At 40.7% G+C, this 16,630-nt stretch overlaps 1 protein-coding gene across 4 annotated transcripts in view; it reads left to right on the forward strand.

The window, feature by feature from the left end:
* LOC146638402 (uncharacterized) overlaps nt 1-16,630 on the forward strand; it is a 47,846-nt gene that overhangs the window by 6,209 nt on the left and 25,007 nt on the right. Inside the window, exon 1 of one of the 4 annotated variants that reach the window (XM_085361214.1) lies at nt 3,395-4,265. The exons of the other annotated variants lie outside the window; for them this stretch is intronic. Within the exon in view, the coding sequence (XP_085217340.1) occupies nt 4,231-4,265 (35 nt within the window). The 5' untranslated portion in view covers nt 3,395-4,230. Of the gene's footprint in view, nt 1-3,394; nt 4,266-16,630 lie in introns of those variants that run through there. 4 annotated transcript variants of the gene reach the window in all.

The raw sequence follows: 16,630 nt of genomic DNA on the forward strand, positions 1-16,630 counted from the left end.
CAGACTGTCCTGTATTTGTAAAAGATAATGTTTTTGGTTATTCACAGAATTTTTAATTTCTTTCTAACCACGGACTGACTGTTTTTGCTTTTGTTTGTTCAAAAAGTTTTTAAAAAGGTCTTTATTGGCAGGAAAAGCTGTAAAAGTTCTAAAAATACAGATAAAGATTCACTCGTTTACATTTTCCAAAGCCTTCCAGTGGACCTGATTGAAGTCTTTGTCGGGCCAATTTTGGCCCCTGTACCTTAAGTTTGACATCCTTGGATTACATGACTCATAAAAGCTAAAAGTAATGCACTGGTTGTTCCAACTAGGGCACTATGAAGGTTCAAATCTCAAATTGTTCATTGTTAACTTGGATGATTAGTAGTTTTATGGTTGTTGACACTCAGTATGGACATAATTTGGTTGTTACCCTAAAAATCACAGAGTCCGGCACCCAAGCCTAACGATAGCATCTCTAACCTTTGACCTTTCGGTGGTGCGAGACTCGAGGTACAGTCACGAAAACTGGTGAAAAACACCAGGAGAGTATTACCAATAAGCGTGCTATTTTCTAAACTTTTGCTGTTTAGTTTGAGGGGCTATGAGTATGAATGGCCTGAAAAAGAGACGATGAATAAGAAAACACAGAAACATTGGGGCCCTACACAGCTTGATAGCCTCCTAATTACTACAGTGCTGTCTGTGCAGCGTTTGGTGTATTGCCTAATCAAAATTGTACATCACTTCCTTTCCTGCTGCCTGGCAGCCGAGCACCAACTTAACTTGTCTAATTGGTTTGACCCAGTTTTTTGTGACAGGAAGCAGACTTTCGATTTCTTTAAATTTTGAGCCTTTTCTTTCTATTTCACTACGGAATCATCCAACGGCACTTTAAAGTTCCTCGAAAGACTTAAAATATGAAAAAATGTAGGTGATAGAATTATTGTTCTACAAATTATGTTTTGTACAACAAATGTGTCAGGGAGAGACACGATTAAAAGAAAACTGACTAGAAATGAATAAATGCACAGACTATACCAGGATGGGAAATCCCAAGAGCCTGCTTCAGGCATCAATCTCAACTAAAGCCAATTCAGCAGTGAATTTATTGGTGGAAACGCCGATTAACCCGTAGATTAAATCGGTGGAAATCCTCCGTCTACACAACTTCAGTCCTTGGTAGGACTTTATGCTAGGGGTGTGTACGCATGAGTAAAGACATTTCCCAACAATCCCAGCATGCTAAAACTGATCTGTGTGTTTGTGTATTATTGTGTTGAAATGGAGCTGTTGAGCTCTGGAACTGATACAGCGTTGCCACACACACACACAGACAGAGTGACTTTTAAAGCTTTGACATGTCTGAAGTGAATACTGAATCACACAGACAGTATTCAGTCTGGGCATGTTGGGATTGAGAAATCTGTTCCACTAACAGCATTACTATGTCAACACCATGATGATTCATGTGATTTGTGTGTTTGTGTCACTATAAGATCACTAGGATAAAAATGTCTGTAGTGTGACAAAAGCAAGACTTTATACTTTCACTCTTATCACTCCGACAACATTTTTAACTGTTTAAACATGTAAACACATGCTCCGTTACAGATAACGGCATACAGCTCCTAGTTGTTTTGATATATAGTGATCTTCTAATGATCATTTTAAAAAATTGGCCTCTTAGCTAAAATTGACTCAGTGTTGTAGCAGGAAATCTCAGGATCAGCCCCTAGTCACTTCACAGCCACTCACACACAGTGTAAGCGCTCTGAGCTGTAGTGGCTGATAGTGGTTAAGCTTCCTACTTATAGCGATTAGCTGCGACAGGCTGTTGTGCGACCGCTAGGCCTCCTACTGAGATGCAGAGAACATTGGGCTCTGTCCTTTTGTATTTGAAGGACACTGAAATGCTCCACTAATTTTTAAACCCTGACATGTGGTCAAATGCATTGTAACGGAGAGTTTATGGTTTAATTCCAGGTGATGCCAGACTGCTAGCATAACTTAGCATAAAAAATAGAAACAAATAGCTTAGTAAACATACCAGCACTAAAGTAGCCCAGGATATGAAGTCAGGACATCATCATTGTGTGTAAATGACCACAGATGATGTGTTAAACATGGGTGTACCTACTGTGGTGGTACAGTTCTGTTTTGAAGGCTTTTTTAGGATTAGCAATGTCTCTGTGTTTAAGGTTAAGCAGCATTTTCATTCACTAAAGCAAGAAAACTAAAGCAAGCATTGGTCGGTTTTTTTTTATTGAAATTAACTGTACTCCAAGTCTTCTTATTTGTCTGACTATTGTATTTAAATGGCTCTAAAGGTAGCAAACATGGTTGAAATTGGCATAGGTGAAGCCCCGTAGATAGCTAGCAGCTAAAGCTACTGCTGAAGAAGCCAAACCCTGCTAATTCAAAACACTGAGCCTTGATCTATTAGATGGTATTAAAGATGGATGCAATTTCTGTGACAGGTTTTAGTCGGGAAGTCCGGTTTTAAAGATGACCATTTTTTTATTATTGCTGTCTTGATAAGAGACTGTGAACCTGCATCCTCACCAGCTAACAATTTGTCCGTCACAGCTAAATGGTAAATGGAAATGTAGCGCTTTTCTACTCTAGTATATTCAAGACGCTTTATACCTCATTTACAACTATTCATAGGAGCACTTTTTTCTGTTCTAAGTGTCTTTATCTAACATTCGCGCACACACTAACTTCAGTATCTTGCCCAAGAAACTTTGGCATGGATCAGGGATCAAACCACCAACCTTCTGATTCGTAGATGCTCTACTTCTTGAGCTAGGGAAGTCTACTTTTCTGAAATGCAAAATGACAAAAAAAATACACAAAATCAACTTAATAGTTTAATTAGTAAAATTGAATGGGTCACCAGGAAAGAGTTTACTGAAATCAAGTTTGAGGGCCAAAGTGTTTTTTGCAACCACCGCTATCATCTGTTGGTGGCTATTAAAAAGAATGCAGGTTAAGGCACTTACTTGTTTTAAATATATTTTTTATTATTTGTGGATATAATTACCAAAAAGAACCAAAACTGTTATAAAAAGGGAGTAAATCGGCCATTTACGAAACCACAGTTTCCATCACTTCCTCTTCAGATTGATTTCTGTTTTTCTTTATCCAGTCCTGGAGCTTGCTGCTTGGAATTTACATGGTGACTAATGAGGTTCAGCGGTGAAGACTAGTAGATTTTCTTACTTTTTTACGAGAACTAGCTGGCTCCAGCTTCATATTGGACAGACAGGACAGTGGCATGTTTGTGCCCAGTTTAAACATTTCTTTAGGTTTGGTCTTAACCGGCTGTATCAATATAACAATTGACAGTGATTTGTAATCATTTGTCTTTAGGGTTAACTATGAAGGCTATATTGGATATAAAGTGTGCTGTTACTGCAAATAACAACACACTTTATACTTTGCTCACTGTCTTTATGGGGAAACATCTGAGGTAATATTAGTAAAAGTAAACATTAACAATAAACCACTTGGCACTCACTGGTTAATTATATCTAAACAGTAGAAAGAGACGGTGAAGGATAAGGTCGTGGGGGGAGTATCTTGTTCACACATGCCTCCTCCCTCCCTCTCTCCTCCCTCTTTATCTTTCCTCCCTCTGTGCTTCAGCAGCATTACCAGTCGTGGTGACTGGGAGGAGAGGAGCAAAGCATGCAGCAGCCAGTCAGTCATTTATAGTTCATTGTTTTCATCACTGCATTGTACCACTCAAAGAATTTGTTCTTCTTTTGTGGGACGTGGTCGTTGGGGGAAGAGACGTTTTCCTCTCTCTCTGGTGAATTGTTCATTTTTAAAGGGCGATTCAGTTTTTCTAACTCTATTTTTGTGCTGCTTGCACGATATTATGATCGTCCCACTTTGGCTGCAGTTGAATGCGAGTCTTGGAGTGGTTTAGACTGGCTAGCTTTGGTGCTTTTCCTGCCAGATTTATGAAAGGAGAGAGGTCAGTATGAAATTTGACTTCAGTGGAACTCAAAAGTGGGAGGAACCTCAGAGGATGGTTTGACTTGGAGGAAGGCGATCTTCTCTTGTGGAGTGGCATCTTTTCTACTGCGAAGAGCGAGAAGTCTTCATTATACAGGGGCAAAGGAAGACAAAAACCTCAAGTTTTTGGGTTTGAGAGCTTTAAATTCATAGACCAGAAGAAACTGGGCATCATCGGGAAAACGCACAAATCACGTTTTGGCTTCATCTCATCGTTATACCATGGCAGGGATGTACGGATGCTTTAAGGGTCGCAAGTAAGTTTCAGTTGTAAAATATTACCTGAAGATTGCAACACCTTGTTCTTGCATCACACGAGGAAAGAAAAAAAAAAAAAAAAACTGGATTGCTCACAGATATTGCTTCATCAAACTGCTCACTCAGGTCATCAACACAGTCTCTGCAAACCTGTGTCACAGGATATGGGTGGTGTCGGCCCTTTTCACGGGATTTGTCATTTTCAGTGTAAAACTCTATCATAATGCAGACCGCTGACTGCTGCTAGTACCACAAAATGTGTTTTCTTTGTTGCGCTCCACTCATTTTTTGCTTTCCACGGTATGACTACAAGTGCATGCAGCAAGAAAAATAAAAACTCTTAGAGTGCACTGACCTGCATTTGTATCCTGCACACCATCTTTTAATGCAGTGGTCAAATCAGTCTGTATTCTTTTTGTCACCACAGTTAGTGACTCGCTTGGGAACAAACGGTCAACTGAGTAACTCGCAAGACGGGTTTTGACTGGAAGTCAGTGATTAGTCCGTAAATCTGAGTCAAACTCGCTTTTGTCATGTGTGCTGTAAACTACAATCAGGTGGATGAGCATGATTTCCTGTATGTTTTCCTGGAACAGGATCAGTTCATGTTGTTGCTCATTAAGGTTTGATGCTGCATAGCTGTGGCCGTGTTAAGAGTTTTTTCCTCATTTAAATTTGGATGCATGTTTCTGTTCTTGCTGATTGAAGTCCTCTGTGATTTTAATGCTTTGAATTGGCTAAATATAGGACACTGGGCTTGGCAGTGTGATTGGACCACAGAGGCTCAGCATAATGAGTGCCTTTAGCTTTTTGACTACAGTAAAGTGTCTTTTTTTGTAACAGAGCTGTGTAGATGTGGTGCTGGTTACACTGATACCCCCTTCAACTTTCTTTGTCTTTGTCCTCCCAGCCTCATGACAGTTGAACAGTGAAAGCTTTTACAGCCGCCTGAGTGGAGCTTGAACAAATAGTGTGTGTGTGTGTGTGTGTGTGTGTGTGTGTGTGTGTCAGTCACACACATACAACACTGAGCAAAAATCTTGAGTCTCTCCTCTTTTCTTGTTTTGCCAGGAAAATGGGAAATGAGTGCATCCAGCTTGATGAAAGGTGTGTAAACATCAGAGGTGGCAAAAGCATCCTGTAATTAAGTAGAAGTACAGATTCAACTTCATGTAAAAGTAAAAAGCACAGGCTCTGAAACGTACTCAAAGAAAGTAAAGGTAGCTCCTCGAAGAACGTTTCTACCTCTTATTTTTATGAAAAGCAAACTGAACCTTGGGCTATATTAAATTATTAAATAAAATAAGTAGATGGGAAACTAACTTTATTTCAGTCTAAATTGTCACTCGGGTAAGTAGAACATGAGCAGGGAGAAAGAAGGGAAACGGAACAAAAAGCTCTATTTTCTGTTGTCTCCATTGTAGAGGGTGACTTTGCCTCTCAACATGAAAATGTGTAGGGAAGAGTTTACAGTGGATTCAGCAGGTGGAGGAACCCTAAAATCAATTGTACTGGCTCAGTATGGGGAGCCATTAGATTCTCATGTACAGGCTGTGGTCAGCTGACCTGCTGCTACTGCTGCGCTGAGTTTTACTTATCTTTGTGTCAAAAGCTGTTTCATGAGTTGTCCTGGCTGATTTCCATCTGATTTCCACCCTCTACACCAGAGGCGTCAAACTCCAGGCCTCGAGGGCAGGAGTCCTGCAGGTTTTAGATCTCACCCTGGGTCAACACACCTGGATCAAATGATTAGTTCATTACCAGGCCTCTGGAGAACTGCAAGACATTTTGAGGAGCTCATTTAGCCATTTGAATCAGCTGTGCCCTTGAGGCCTGGAGTTCCCACCCCTGTTCTAGATGGGTTCATATGAAGGTGGAATTCAGTAAATGAATCTAAGGATCATCAGTTTAACTTCAAATTCATCTCTGCAACCCTTTTATGTAACCTAACTCTGACCATCAGCACTACAGCCTCTGTGCATCACTCACATGCTTTAAATCCATCACAGTACAGCAAAGTAACCTGTTTATCCTGTACTAAACAGTGTTTTCATGCAAACTTCAAATAACACAGTCTACCTCAGTTTGTTTTTTAGCAGGTAAAAACTGGTCAGAAAAATGACTACTCAAGTGAAGTAAAGTAACGAAGTAGGAATACTTTGTTACTTCCCGCCTCGGGTAAACTACATGTAACAACAGTCTAAAAGGCAAAAACAGTGTTTGTGCAATTTTAACAAGCTTGCCGATATTTAGTCTGGGTACCTTTTTTTATTCTTCAACAACCTGAACTCTCTTAGGCAAAGTTTCTTGTTATTTCTTTAAGTAGTCTTTGAAAATAGTTCTCCAGGCTTCTTGAAGGACATTTAAAGCTCTTCTTTGGATGTTTCTGCCTTTTTGTTCTGTTCTTTGCTAACATGATGCCACGCTGCTTCAATAATGTTGAGGTCTGGGCTCTGGGGAGAAGCTTTTTGCTGTCAGGTATGCTTTTACTCCCTTGGCCGTGTGTTTGGAGTTCTTGTCATGTTGAAAACTGAAACAGTTGCCAATCAGACACTTTCTAGGTTGTATTACAGGATGATTAAATATTTTCTGTTTATAATCCCATCAATATCGCCACCACTGGCTGAACCACCAAACCATGACAGAGGCTCTATTGTGTTGTACAGATGACTGTAGATACTCACTTTGTCTCTCTTCTGACCTCCTTCATCCATATTGATGAATTTGTAGCTTTTCTTAAAGATCACTTACAACTTAGAAATGGGGGAAAATGAGAAAAGACTTTTGTACTATATTTTATTCAAGTGCATTTTGGCAGAATGCACTAAATTAAGGCTGAGCCTGCATTTAAATTGAAGTCATGAGATTATTATTTCAGTCAGGGCAAATTGAAGCATTTGGTATTTAAGTGGCTACAACAGCATTATAGTTGGAGTACTATTGGATGCCCTGTATATTTTAAACCTTTTAAATGTTTCCGACTTCTATGGGCTTTCAGCTCCCCCGCTGACTCCAGTAGGCACCCCCGTCCTTTGGCACCCACCAAGGCAAGGGAGCCCAGGCCCATCCAGACCGGGGCCTACGGCAGCAGGACCGCCCAGCCCCCACAGGACCTGGGGCAGCCCACCTGACCCCACTGCAGAGGAAACTTTACCCTAACATTCAATCATCTCCCAGACTGCACAAGACAGTAGACACCCAGGTTAAGTTTATTCTCCACCTCTCCTGTGACTCTCTCCCACCTGCAGAGTGGACTCCTGCAAGGATGGAACAAACTCCCTGTCAGTTGAAGAGCCCCCTAGTTAGGCCGATGCACCAGTGGCCCCCTGCACCAGGGCTGAGCCCCTGTGCCCCCACCCGCCCACAACCTCGGCGACACACCAACAAGGACCTAAGCCCCCAAGGCCCAGCCAGAGCCCTAGCACGGAGGCGAAGCACCCTGTCTGTCAAACCAGAAACCTTTTTGTGGCTAATATATCTCTGCGGTTAGTAAGTGAAGCAAAGCTAATGTTTAAATCTCCCTAACCCAGATAGTTTTTTGTTTAAATCTGATGTCATTTTCCAGTTTGGCTCAGCAGTAGAGTAGAACTCCACAATAAAAGTATCAAAGCTGATGATAAGGTATATTCTCATTTTCCCACCAGTCCCCACTGGGATTTTCTGGTCCAAGACTGATTATGCAACTACTGCAGGTTGAGTTTGTATAGAAGAAATGGTGATGCAGCTGGAAATGAATGTAGACTGTGTAGAGTGACTGAAAGTGTTTGGTCAGTTGCTGTCTTGAGTCCATGTAAGGCTTGTTGCTAAGAGCACTGACAGATGAGGAAAGGAGATGGAGGAGAGAATGTGGCAAAGAAAACGAGAGCCGGATGTTGACAGGAACCTCCAAATGCAAAGGAGTGATTTCTCAATTTGAACCAAACCTCAGGGTGAAAAACATTTTGCAGTTTGTTGTTTAAAAGTTTTTTGTTTTTTTTTTGTTTGTTTTTTTTAAGTCTGAACCACTCAAACTCCAAGTTACATAAAATCAATATCCCTACATTTTATGCACCAGCCTTTAATTTGGTAACTTTCAGAGTTATGAAGTGACCTGGATGTGATCGCAGGTCCAGTTTATTTATTTTTTTTACAAAGACTTGTGTTGCAGTTGTGGCAGTAGCAAAGCAGGGACGAGCATATATGTTCTGTAGCAATAAATAACTGATCAACATTCAGCTGCCTTTTAGTGCCTGGTGAATGGATTCAAACACCAATGTCTTGTCACCAGTGTTTATTTTCTGCTTGATCACTTTGTTTCAGATGAATGCAATTTTGGAATAAAAAGCTAAGCTGTCTTCTGACTTATCTGGGACTCTGAATTGCTTTGCAACAAGCAGTGTCTTGTTTTATTTCAGTCATTTCAAATGAAACCACATTTTGTAACTGCCACGTCATACTTCATCTGCACTGTCTCCCAGTAGCTTATTTTTCAGGCTCTATGTTTACATAAACTGAAGGCTTGGGAATATCAGACATTATGTTGGTGCTCCTCTGTGATATGAGCACGCAGAGAAGTGCAGCATCATATTGAGTGTTAAAGGTCATTGTAGTTCGACGGCTTCTTATAATGCTTGATGGGATTAAATCGTGACTACTTGAATACTAAATGCATTGCTGGGAATTTCAAGGTTTGTGTTTGGGGGCAGATAAAGTTAGACAGACTGTTTTCATTATCTTTAATAGGGTTTCCCACTGACAACCAACCAACAGCAATATTTTATTTTTATTTTTTTTTGTCTATTTTGTGCTGGAGACCAGTCAAGATACTATTTAAAGCTGTTATTTTCTTAGTAGCTGACAGGCTAATACACGGCGATATCAGCGTGTTAGCACTGGCTAGCTAATGTGGCATGGATTTCCAGTATTAAACAGCACTGTAACCTGAGACCATATGCATAGAGGTGTTGCAGTATACTGGTTTTGAACTTGATGAATAGTAAATGGTACACCGCTATGGTTAAAGGCATGGTTATTGTGGCTCTCTTCCCATTCACTGAGATGCTACTGAAAGCAATCTGTATGTTTAATGGCTAATGGATTCATTATACAGTAGCTGCATCTATTTCTAGAATCACTTTTCACAACAGTCCTGCCAAGTCACTCGGCAGGTGCAGTTGGGCTGGAGACGGATAAACTCTTGAGCAATTTATTTTAATCAAGTTTGTTGAATTTTGTTTTGCTACTTTTCACAGCATGCCGAGCATTTGCGCTAATGCTAGCTTCTTCATAAAAAATGTAGGTACGTTGTTCAGTTTTGAGCTTGACTTTAATGAGTACTGAATAACTCTGACATTTTTTTCTCAATGGTTTTCCTAAACTTGTTTTAACATCTGTCGCCCAACACCTTTAAACCAGAAATTGTTTTGCATTGCAAGGGTAGGTCACAGCCACATTCTTTGGAGTTCAGGAGTAAAAATTCATGACTAATTTCCTTCTCGGTCACCTTCTCCTGCTGATCGCGCAGGCGTGGACTGGCTGAATGGGTCAAGAGGAAATACCAAAGTTTTAAAGGCCATGTTCCCAGTTAGGTATGCGCAGCTAGACAAGAGACTGGGAATCGCACAAAGATGGAGAAAGGAAGGGATGGTGAGATAATGAGACGAGAGGTAAAAAGAATGAGGAGAAAGGAGGGGTAATGCATTGATGATGTGGAGCTGTGTTATCTGGATGCATTCTTTATACATTTTTCATGTCCTTTTATGGCCCTTTGGCTCGCATTGAGCGCCTTCATGTAACAGAGATGGGTTAGACAATAACAAAAGTCATGTAAAAGCTCTTTAACATCTGGGAAGAGAGCAGTGGGAGAATGGAAGATGTTTATCCTACGAGGACGTTGCCTTTTTTCCATGCTGTTCCCCTATTAATCTTTTATTAAATAATGCAGACAAAGGCATGTGACAAGATGGCAGATCAAACCAGACTGTACCCTGTGCAGTGTGGGATGGGGCATCAGACCCAGGAAGAACTACTGCTTTATCTATCCCGTAAAGATATTAAAGTCTGAGCAGCACAAACACACCAGGCCTTCAGACACTTAATAAATTTAGTCCTTTCTGATAAATGAGAGTCCTTTAAGATAAATGAGAAAACTCTAGAATTGTAGAACCTGTAGACAGTAAGGTTATTGTAAGCATAAAGACTAGACTGACAAACATGACTTCATGTGGTCCCTGCCAAAAGACAAGATACAGCATGTTTCCTGAGCTTTAGAGGTGCTGCCAGGCTCATTTTCTAACCTTTTTTGTAGCGGTTCATCCATCTTTGCAGTCTTCATACTAAGCTGAGCTATCGTGTGTTGGCTGTTGCTTCGTGTTTACTGTGCAGATATAAACATTCACTCAGTTCAATGAGCAGAGTGGCTGGGCCTTTGCTTTAGCACTTCCGTTTAAGTATTTAGATTAATTGCTGTTGTAAGCAGTGGACTTGACTTCGGTTTTGCTCCACAAGACTTTTGCATTAGGCTAAACATCATAATTTGCGTTTCATTTTCTATTTTGTTTCAGTTGCATTGTCTTCTACAAGTCATTGTCCTCAGTGAAAACACTTGCATTGTTGAAACTGGTTCTGCTTAGTGACGAGTGTATAGAGCTCAATGACAAAGCTTTGTGAGTACAGAGTTCTGTGTAAAACGACGTATTTTCTCCACAATGCTGGAACCCTCTCCAGCTGTTTCCAATAAAAGAACATTGTTTACTACAGTCTCTATAATTTGACCTCATCATTAGTTTTCATCTAAAGCAAAATGCTATGATTCTTCTTGCATGTGCACAGAAGAGAAAAATAAAGGAAAAGGCAGATTTAGCCACAGGCATTAGCCTGATTTAAACCTCAGATATTATAATTCTCCACAGTGAGTATGTGCATGTCTGTCTAAACCACGTCAACACGATTACAGGTCATTATAACGCCGTGCTGATGACAGCCATGACCATTGCCATGGACCATTTATCTCTTTAGAAGCTGCAAGGACTCAAAAATGAACTGACTAGATTTTGGTGGTCAAAGGTTAAGATCACCATGACCTCAAGAAAACCACATTTTTAGCTGTAGGTTTAGGATAAAATGAGCATAACATGATTAAGTGAAAACATCAGAAAGGTCAAAGGTCAAGTCAGGACAGACAGGGATGTAATATGCATCTTGTTGGTTAGCGTATAACCACAAGGCAGTAATTCTAGTTTTAAAAAAGCAGTAAATGTACACCACCACAGATTGCATGCTTTATTTTGTGCAAACACAGTGAAGTTCCCATGCTGCTTCTATCTGTGTATACAACATGGCAGTCTGCAACTTATCTGCGCAGAGCGCTTCATCCACTCGGCCAAGTTTATCATTTCAGCTGCCTGGAAAAGAAAAAATTCCTTCTCTTCCCTCGCCGTTCTGCCTTGATTCATTCCTGCATCTGTCTTTTTTTTTTTTTTTTTTTTTTTTTCTCTTTGTGGAAATTGAAGGCTTTCGGCTCGTCACAGACCCACTAACATCTTATTCCCTCGGCCAGCTTCCTCCACTCAAGCCTTTCATGTTCTCCTAAGGCTCGCTTTGTGTCTCATACAGTATAGGGAATGTCGTTTTTTTTAGATTTGCTGGCTAAGCACCTAAAAATAGCTTTTTTTTTTTTTTTGCTTTTTTCTTTCTTTTTTTTTCTCTTTAGCTTTTCGTGACGGATTCCACGCTGTGTTGGGTCGGTGGTGATCCTGCTCAAGAAGAAAGAAGAAGAAGAAGAAAGTGTGTACATTATTGTACTTTATTGAGCCCCGTGGGGAAATTGCTCTCTGCATTTAACCCATTCACTCAGTGAAGCAGTGGGCAGCCATTGGGCGCCCGGGGAGCAGTGTGTAGGGACGGTACCTTGCTCAGGGGTACCTCAGGGTAGCTGTTAAGGGGAATCGAACCCCCGACCTTCCGATCATGGGGCAACCACTCTACCTACTGAGCTATCCCCGCCATCAAGTCAGAAGCCTGAATATCATGCTAAGAATCGATCACAGATATTGAAACTTGCTCCAAAAATCACTGCAATCATTTTGAGTCGTCTCTTTATCAATTTGAATTGTTATTTAAGAGTTGGTCTATATTGCCTTCCTTAAAAAATAAATAAAAGGAATTCAGAAATGCTGAATTCAGGAGGAAATACCAGCCCTCTGGTGATGCTCTGTGAATGAACGCGTCTACTTCAGGGGCTGGAATGTAAGGCAGAAAACAAATTTTCATTCATAGACACTGTTAACTCATTCAGCTCTAACAGCCGCCGCGTGACTCTGGTTTAGCTCTGCTTTTGCTACGTACAGCCGCACAGCTAAGGGGGTTGTTCTGTTTGAGGCTAATGGAAGTCCCTGCTTTAAGTCTGTGGAGACAGACCATTACAAGAGTCCCTCGAACAGACACAGTTGCAATGACAGAAGCCTGGTTTCAGTAGTGTTTAGCTTTGAAACGCTACACTTTGCTAAGCTTCTAGGCTCCGTCCCTTCACTATGCAGAGCCTAATTGCTGTTTGTAATGTAATCAGGCTGATATTCGCCAGTTTAACTGCTGATTCACAACAACTGGGCCCAGAGCAGGGTGGATTTGTTTTATGTAAGACCTACAGCAACTTACAGATTAGATTAGTCCTTTCAGATAAATGAGAGGCTGTAACACAGACAAACAACTTCGGAATCATGAGTGGGTTATTAATCACATCAGAAGCTTATTTTCTGAGTCAGTACCATTGAATGTCATTGTTGACAGTAGCCAATTAGTCAGCGCCATAAGCCTGTAGTGTAATGAGTCTCGTAACACTGGATCCATTGAGAGATTAAAGCTGGGCGATATTGGATTTGCGTTACGTCAGAAGGACAGAAGCCACATGGACAACACCCGGCTGGAGTCATCGGAGCTTACTGTTGAACTCTGTGGGCACCGCTCTCCACAGTTATCTATATTTAGTTACTTCTGTATAGCTTACAGTGACACTATGGTCTCCACACAGCTCCTAGATGAAGTGTTTTTGCTGTGTAATCTGGGCTCTGTTCAATCCCGTTGTCATAGCTGAATTTGGTCAGGGTTCGTCCACACCAGCAGTTTACAGTATGGCTTTAAAGTATTCTTTTGTGTGTTTTTAGAAACAATCTAATGACAGACAAATGTGGACATGCTTACTGTGTGTGTGCTCACTCTACGTGGGTGCTAATAAGGTTATTTCAGGTGTCTAATAAAGGCAAACTCCCTGCTGGTCTGAATACCTCTTCGTGCTAATCCATTGTTATGTAATAAGGTACACACACACACACACACACACACACAGTCCTTGTCAACCATCCATAGAGTCATGCACTTCCAAATAAAGCTAATTATATATTTGAGAGTGTTTGCACTGCATGAAAGTCAGGCTGCTGAAGGATAAGTATGAAACAAGAATAAGTTAATGAACAGCTGACAGAAGATTCTCATGAAGCAGTGCAACCTTGGGGGGAAAAAAGCCCGTAACATCTAACTAATCTGAAAAGAAACAAAGCCTGAAATACGGTAAACCAAAAGTAGCAATTAAGGCTTTATGATGGCTCCTGTGGCATTGCTGGGTAAATATTGCTGTGAAATATAAGTTTTGTGTTCTGAGATTACACTCTGCTTATACTCATAACAGTATTTATGCCCTCTTTAGTATAAAAGCTACACAGTTACCACCTCCAGCACGGCCCACTTCTTCCAAATAAGCACCTGCCTAACAGTCCAGCATTACCCCGTCGCTACAGCCTGTTTATCTTTTGCTCTACATGTCCCTGCTACGAGCCCGCTTGTTCCTCTCTGCGTGCACAGGAGTTTTGATGCTCTCCTGGCATCTGAGAAAGACCCAGCGGAGCACTCACATTTTTGTTGTTATGCCAAAATCTTTAGCGTTAGCATGCCATGTGGCTAATGTGGCTAACATGACCGTTAGCTTCCAGAGCTAACTGTTCTAATCTAGTCAGAAACTCTGGAAATGTTAACACGGACTTTGACAGCAATAAACAAGGACAGGACCTAGATTGTTTTTTTTTAAATAAATGGTCAGTTTAAAAATGGTAACTGTGTTTGCTGTTAAAACTTTAGCAGGAGTTTTTCTTTGTTTGGTTGGTTTTTTGTTTTTGAATATTTTTTTCCACTTATATTACTGGAGGAACCTCCAGTCACTATCCTTTTCCCTTCCTTATTTTCCAGTAGGATATCCATGGCAACACAAGAAAAGCCACAGCACTCTTTGTTAAAAGGAGAGTGGGCAGAAGCAGCTCTTTTCATTTAAATCAGTGTACAGTGAAACAGCCTGTTGTGGAGAAAGAATCTTGATGGACATGTGAAGCCTGCATTATTGTTTTTTTGTTTGTTTTTTTTAGGTGTATGGTGTGTATTAAGAAGTACTGGGTTATATTCTGAATCCACTGGTTGAAGCCCCAGAGATGATCTTAGCTGCACCATTGCCACCTCGGCTCTGTGTGCCACAGACTTGGCTTCAAAGTGAAATGCCATAAGTCAGTTACAATCATGTGGTTTTACTACAAACACAAAGCTGACCCCAACAACTCTTTAACATAGACTGAAAAAAGTCCTTCATCGTAAACTCAAATTAAGGTTACATAAAGAACACAGGCAAGCTTCAGTGCAGACATAGTAGCCATGGAAAAAGTCCTGTTTGTTCTGAATATGGTTGGATAAAAAGTTTTTGCATTAAGGTCGTGATCTCCTAGATTATCTGTTTAAAATTTAAGGCCCTTTGTTTATTTACTAAAATGTCTCTGTGAGGGAAAACTTTGTCCAGGGTCGTCTTACCATCTTTGGTTGCAAGTCTCAGTGTTTTGTTTCCACTGCGAAGCCTCTGTGTTTACTGTAAGTCTGTTTTCCCTTTTGTCTCTCTCTTCGTCCCAATATTCTTGTGTTTATCTAACAGACTCATCTTTCCTTTCATGCTGTTCTTTCCCACAGCCCCTTTCTCTGACCCCGTCCCCTCCCGCTTTCTTGTGTTTGTCCCTTCCTCTGGTTTTCTCGCTCTTTTCTCTCACTCCCTCTCGCTTTTTGTGTTCGTCTCATCTGCACTTTTCATTGAGTTTGCAAATCCATCCTTCTGTCTCGCCTGCCTTCGTCTATCTGTATTTCTAATGAAGCGGAGGATGTCACCATGGGGATCCGGCTTTGGAAATGGGCACAGGTCAGTCACTGTGACTCCTGACCATCTGATCTTCATCCTAACACATCTGCGTCACTGTAAAAGAGTTTTTGTTTTTTTTACTTTGTTGGATCCGTCCCTTGGAGGTTCAGGATTTAAGCTCTGTTGCTCATTCTTTAAAATGAAAGTTGAGCTTTAACATATCAGGATTTATTATTTTTGGCAGATACTTTTTTTTTTACTCTCCTGCCAGGAATTCAAAGATCCTATATAAATTTCTATGTTTTAAGTACACAGACTGTATAAAAAAGATGGCTTCCGCCACCATGACGTCATTCACTGGTTAAGAATGTCCTGTCATGAAGCCCTGAGCTGAGTGTTTTTGACTACACTCTGCTCAGGAGGATACAATACGGGCATTCATAAGAACGCATTCATTAAATATTCATGATGGTACTGTCTTTTGCAGAAAACAATGCTAGCTTTTTCTATGCTAACTACATGGTGGCTTCAGTTCTATTAAATGCTTAATACCCAGACATGAGAGCAGCAGTTTGGACCCCATAATTTAATTCTTAAACATCAATACTTTGGCCCTCACCTGTAAACATTGATGTTATTTCTTACCTCTACCTGGTATTGATTTCATTCATATCACAACACTGTATGAGTGTCTATGCTCATTTCTGCTCGTGTAGCTGCTTTCTAGATACGCTTGAGTCTATGTAAGTGTGTATGCAGTTAACTCATGGTTGTACTGTGATCACCTGATAACAGCATTGGCATATACCAGTTTGTAACCATGGCATTTAAATAAAATACTTCAAGTATAAAAAATAATGTATATAGCAAAACAATACAACCACCGTGTGTTTAATACAAATCGGTGAGGTTCAGTCGTTTGTGGCTTTGAAATAAATTCTGATAAGAGAAGGTGTTAGACTACAGAGTCTGTACAGGATGATGATGATGATGATTCACACGACTTTAACAAACCAATAATAGCTTATGATTATATAATAGTAATACTGGTGAAAGGCCCTCAGTACGTCAATAGACCCTCTGGAATGTTCTCTGTTTCTTTAACACACAGCTCACTGTAAACACAGTTGACAAGAAGTTCTCCAGCTGCTTCCTTAACAGAGAGGGAGTCTTCTCACACTAACAACACGATTGGGGGGAAAAAAACAGTGGCGGTTTCTCCACCTT

This window comes from Diplotaxodon limnothrissa, linkage group LG2, assembly GCF_057381915.1.
Source record: "Diplotaxodon limnothrissa isolate DT_005_m linkage group LG2, D_limnothrissa_male_GT1.1, whole genome shotgun sequence".
NCBI classification, from domain to species: Eukaryota; Metazoa; Chordata; class Actinopteri; order Cichliformes; family Cichlidae; genus Diplotaxodon; species Diplotaxodon limnothrissa.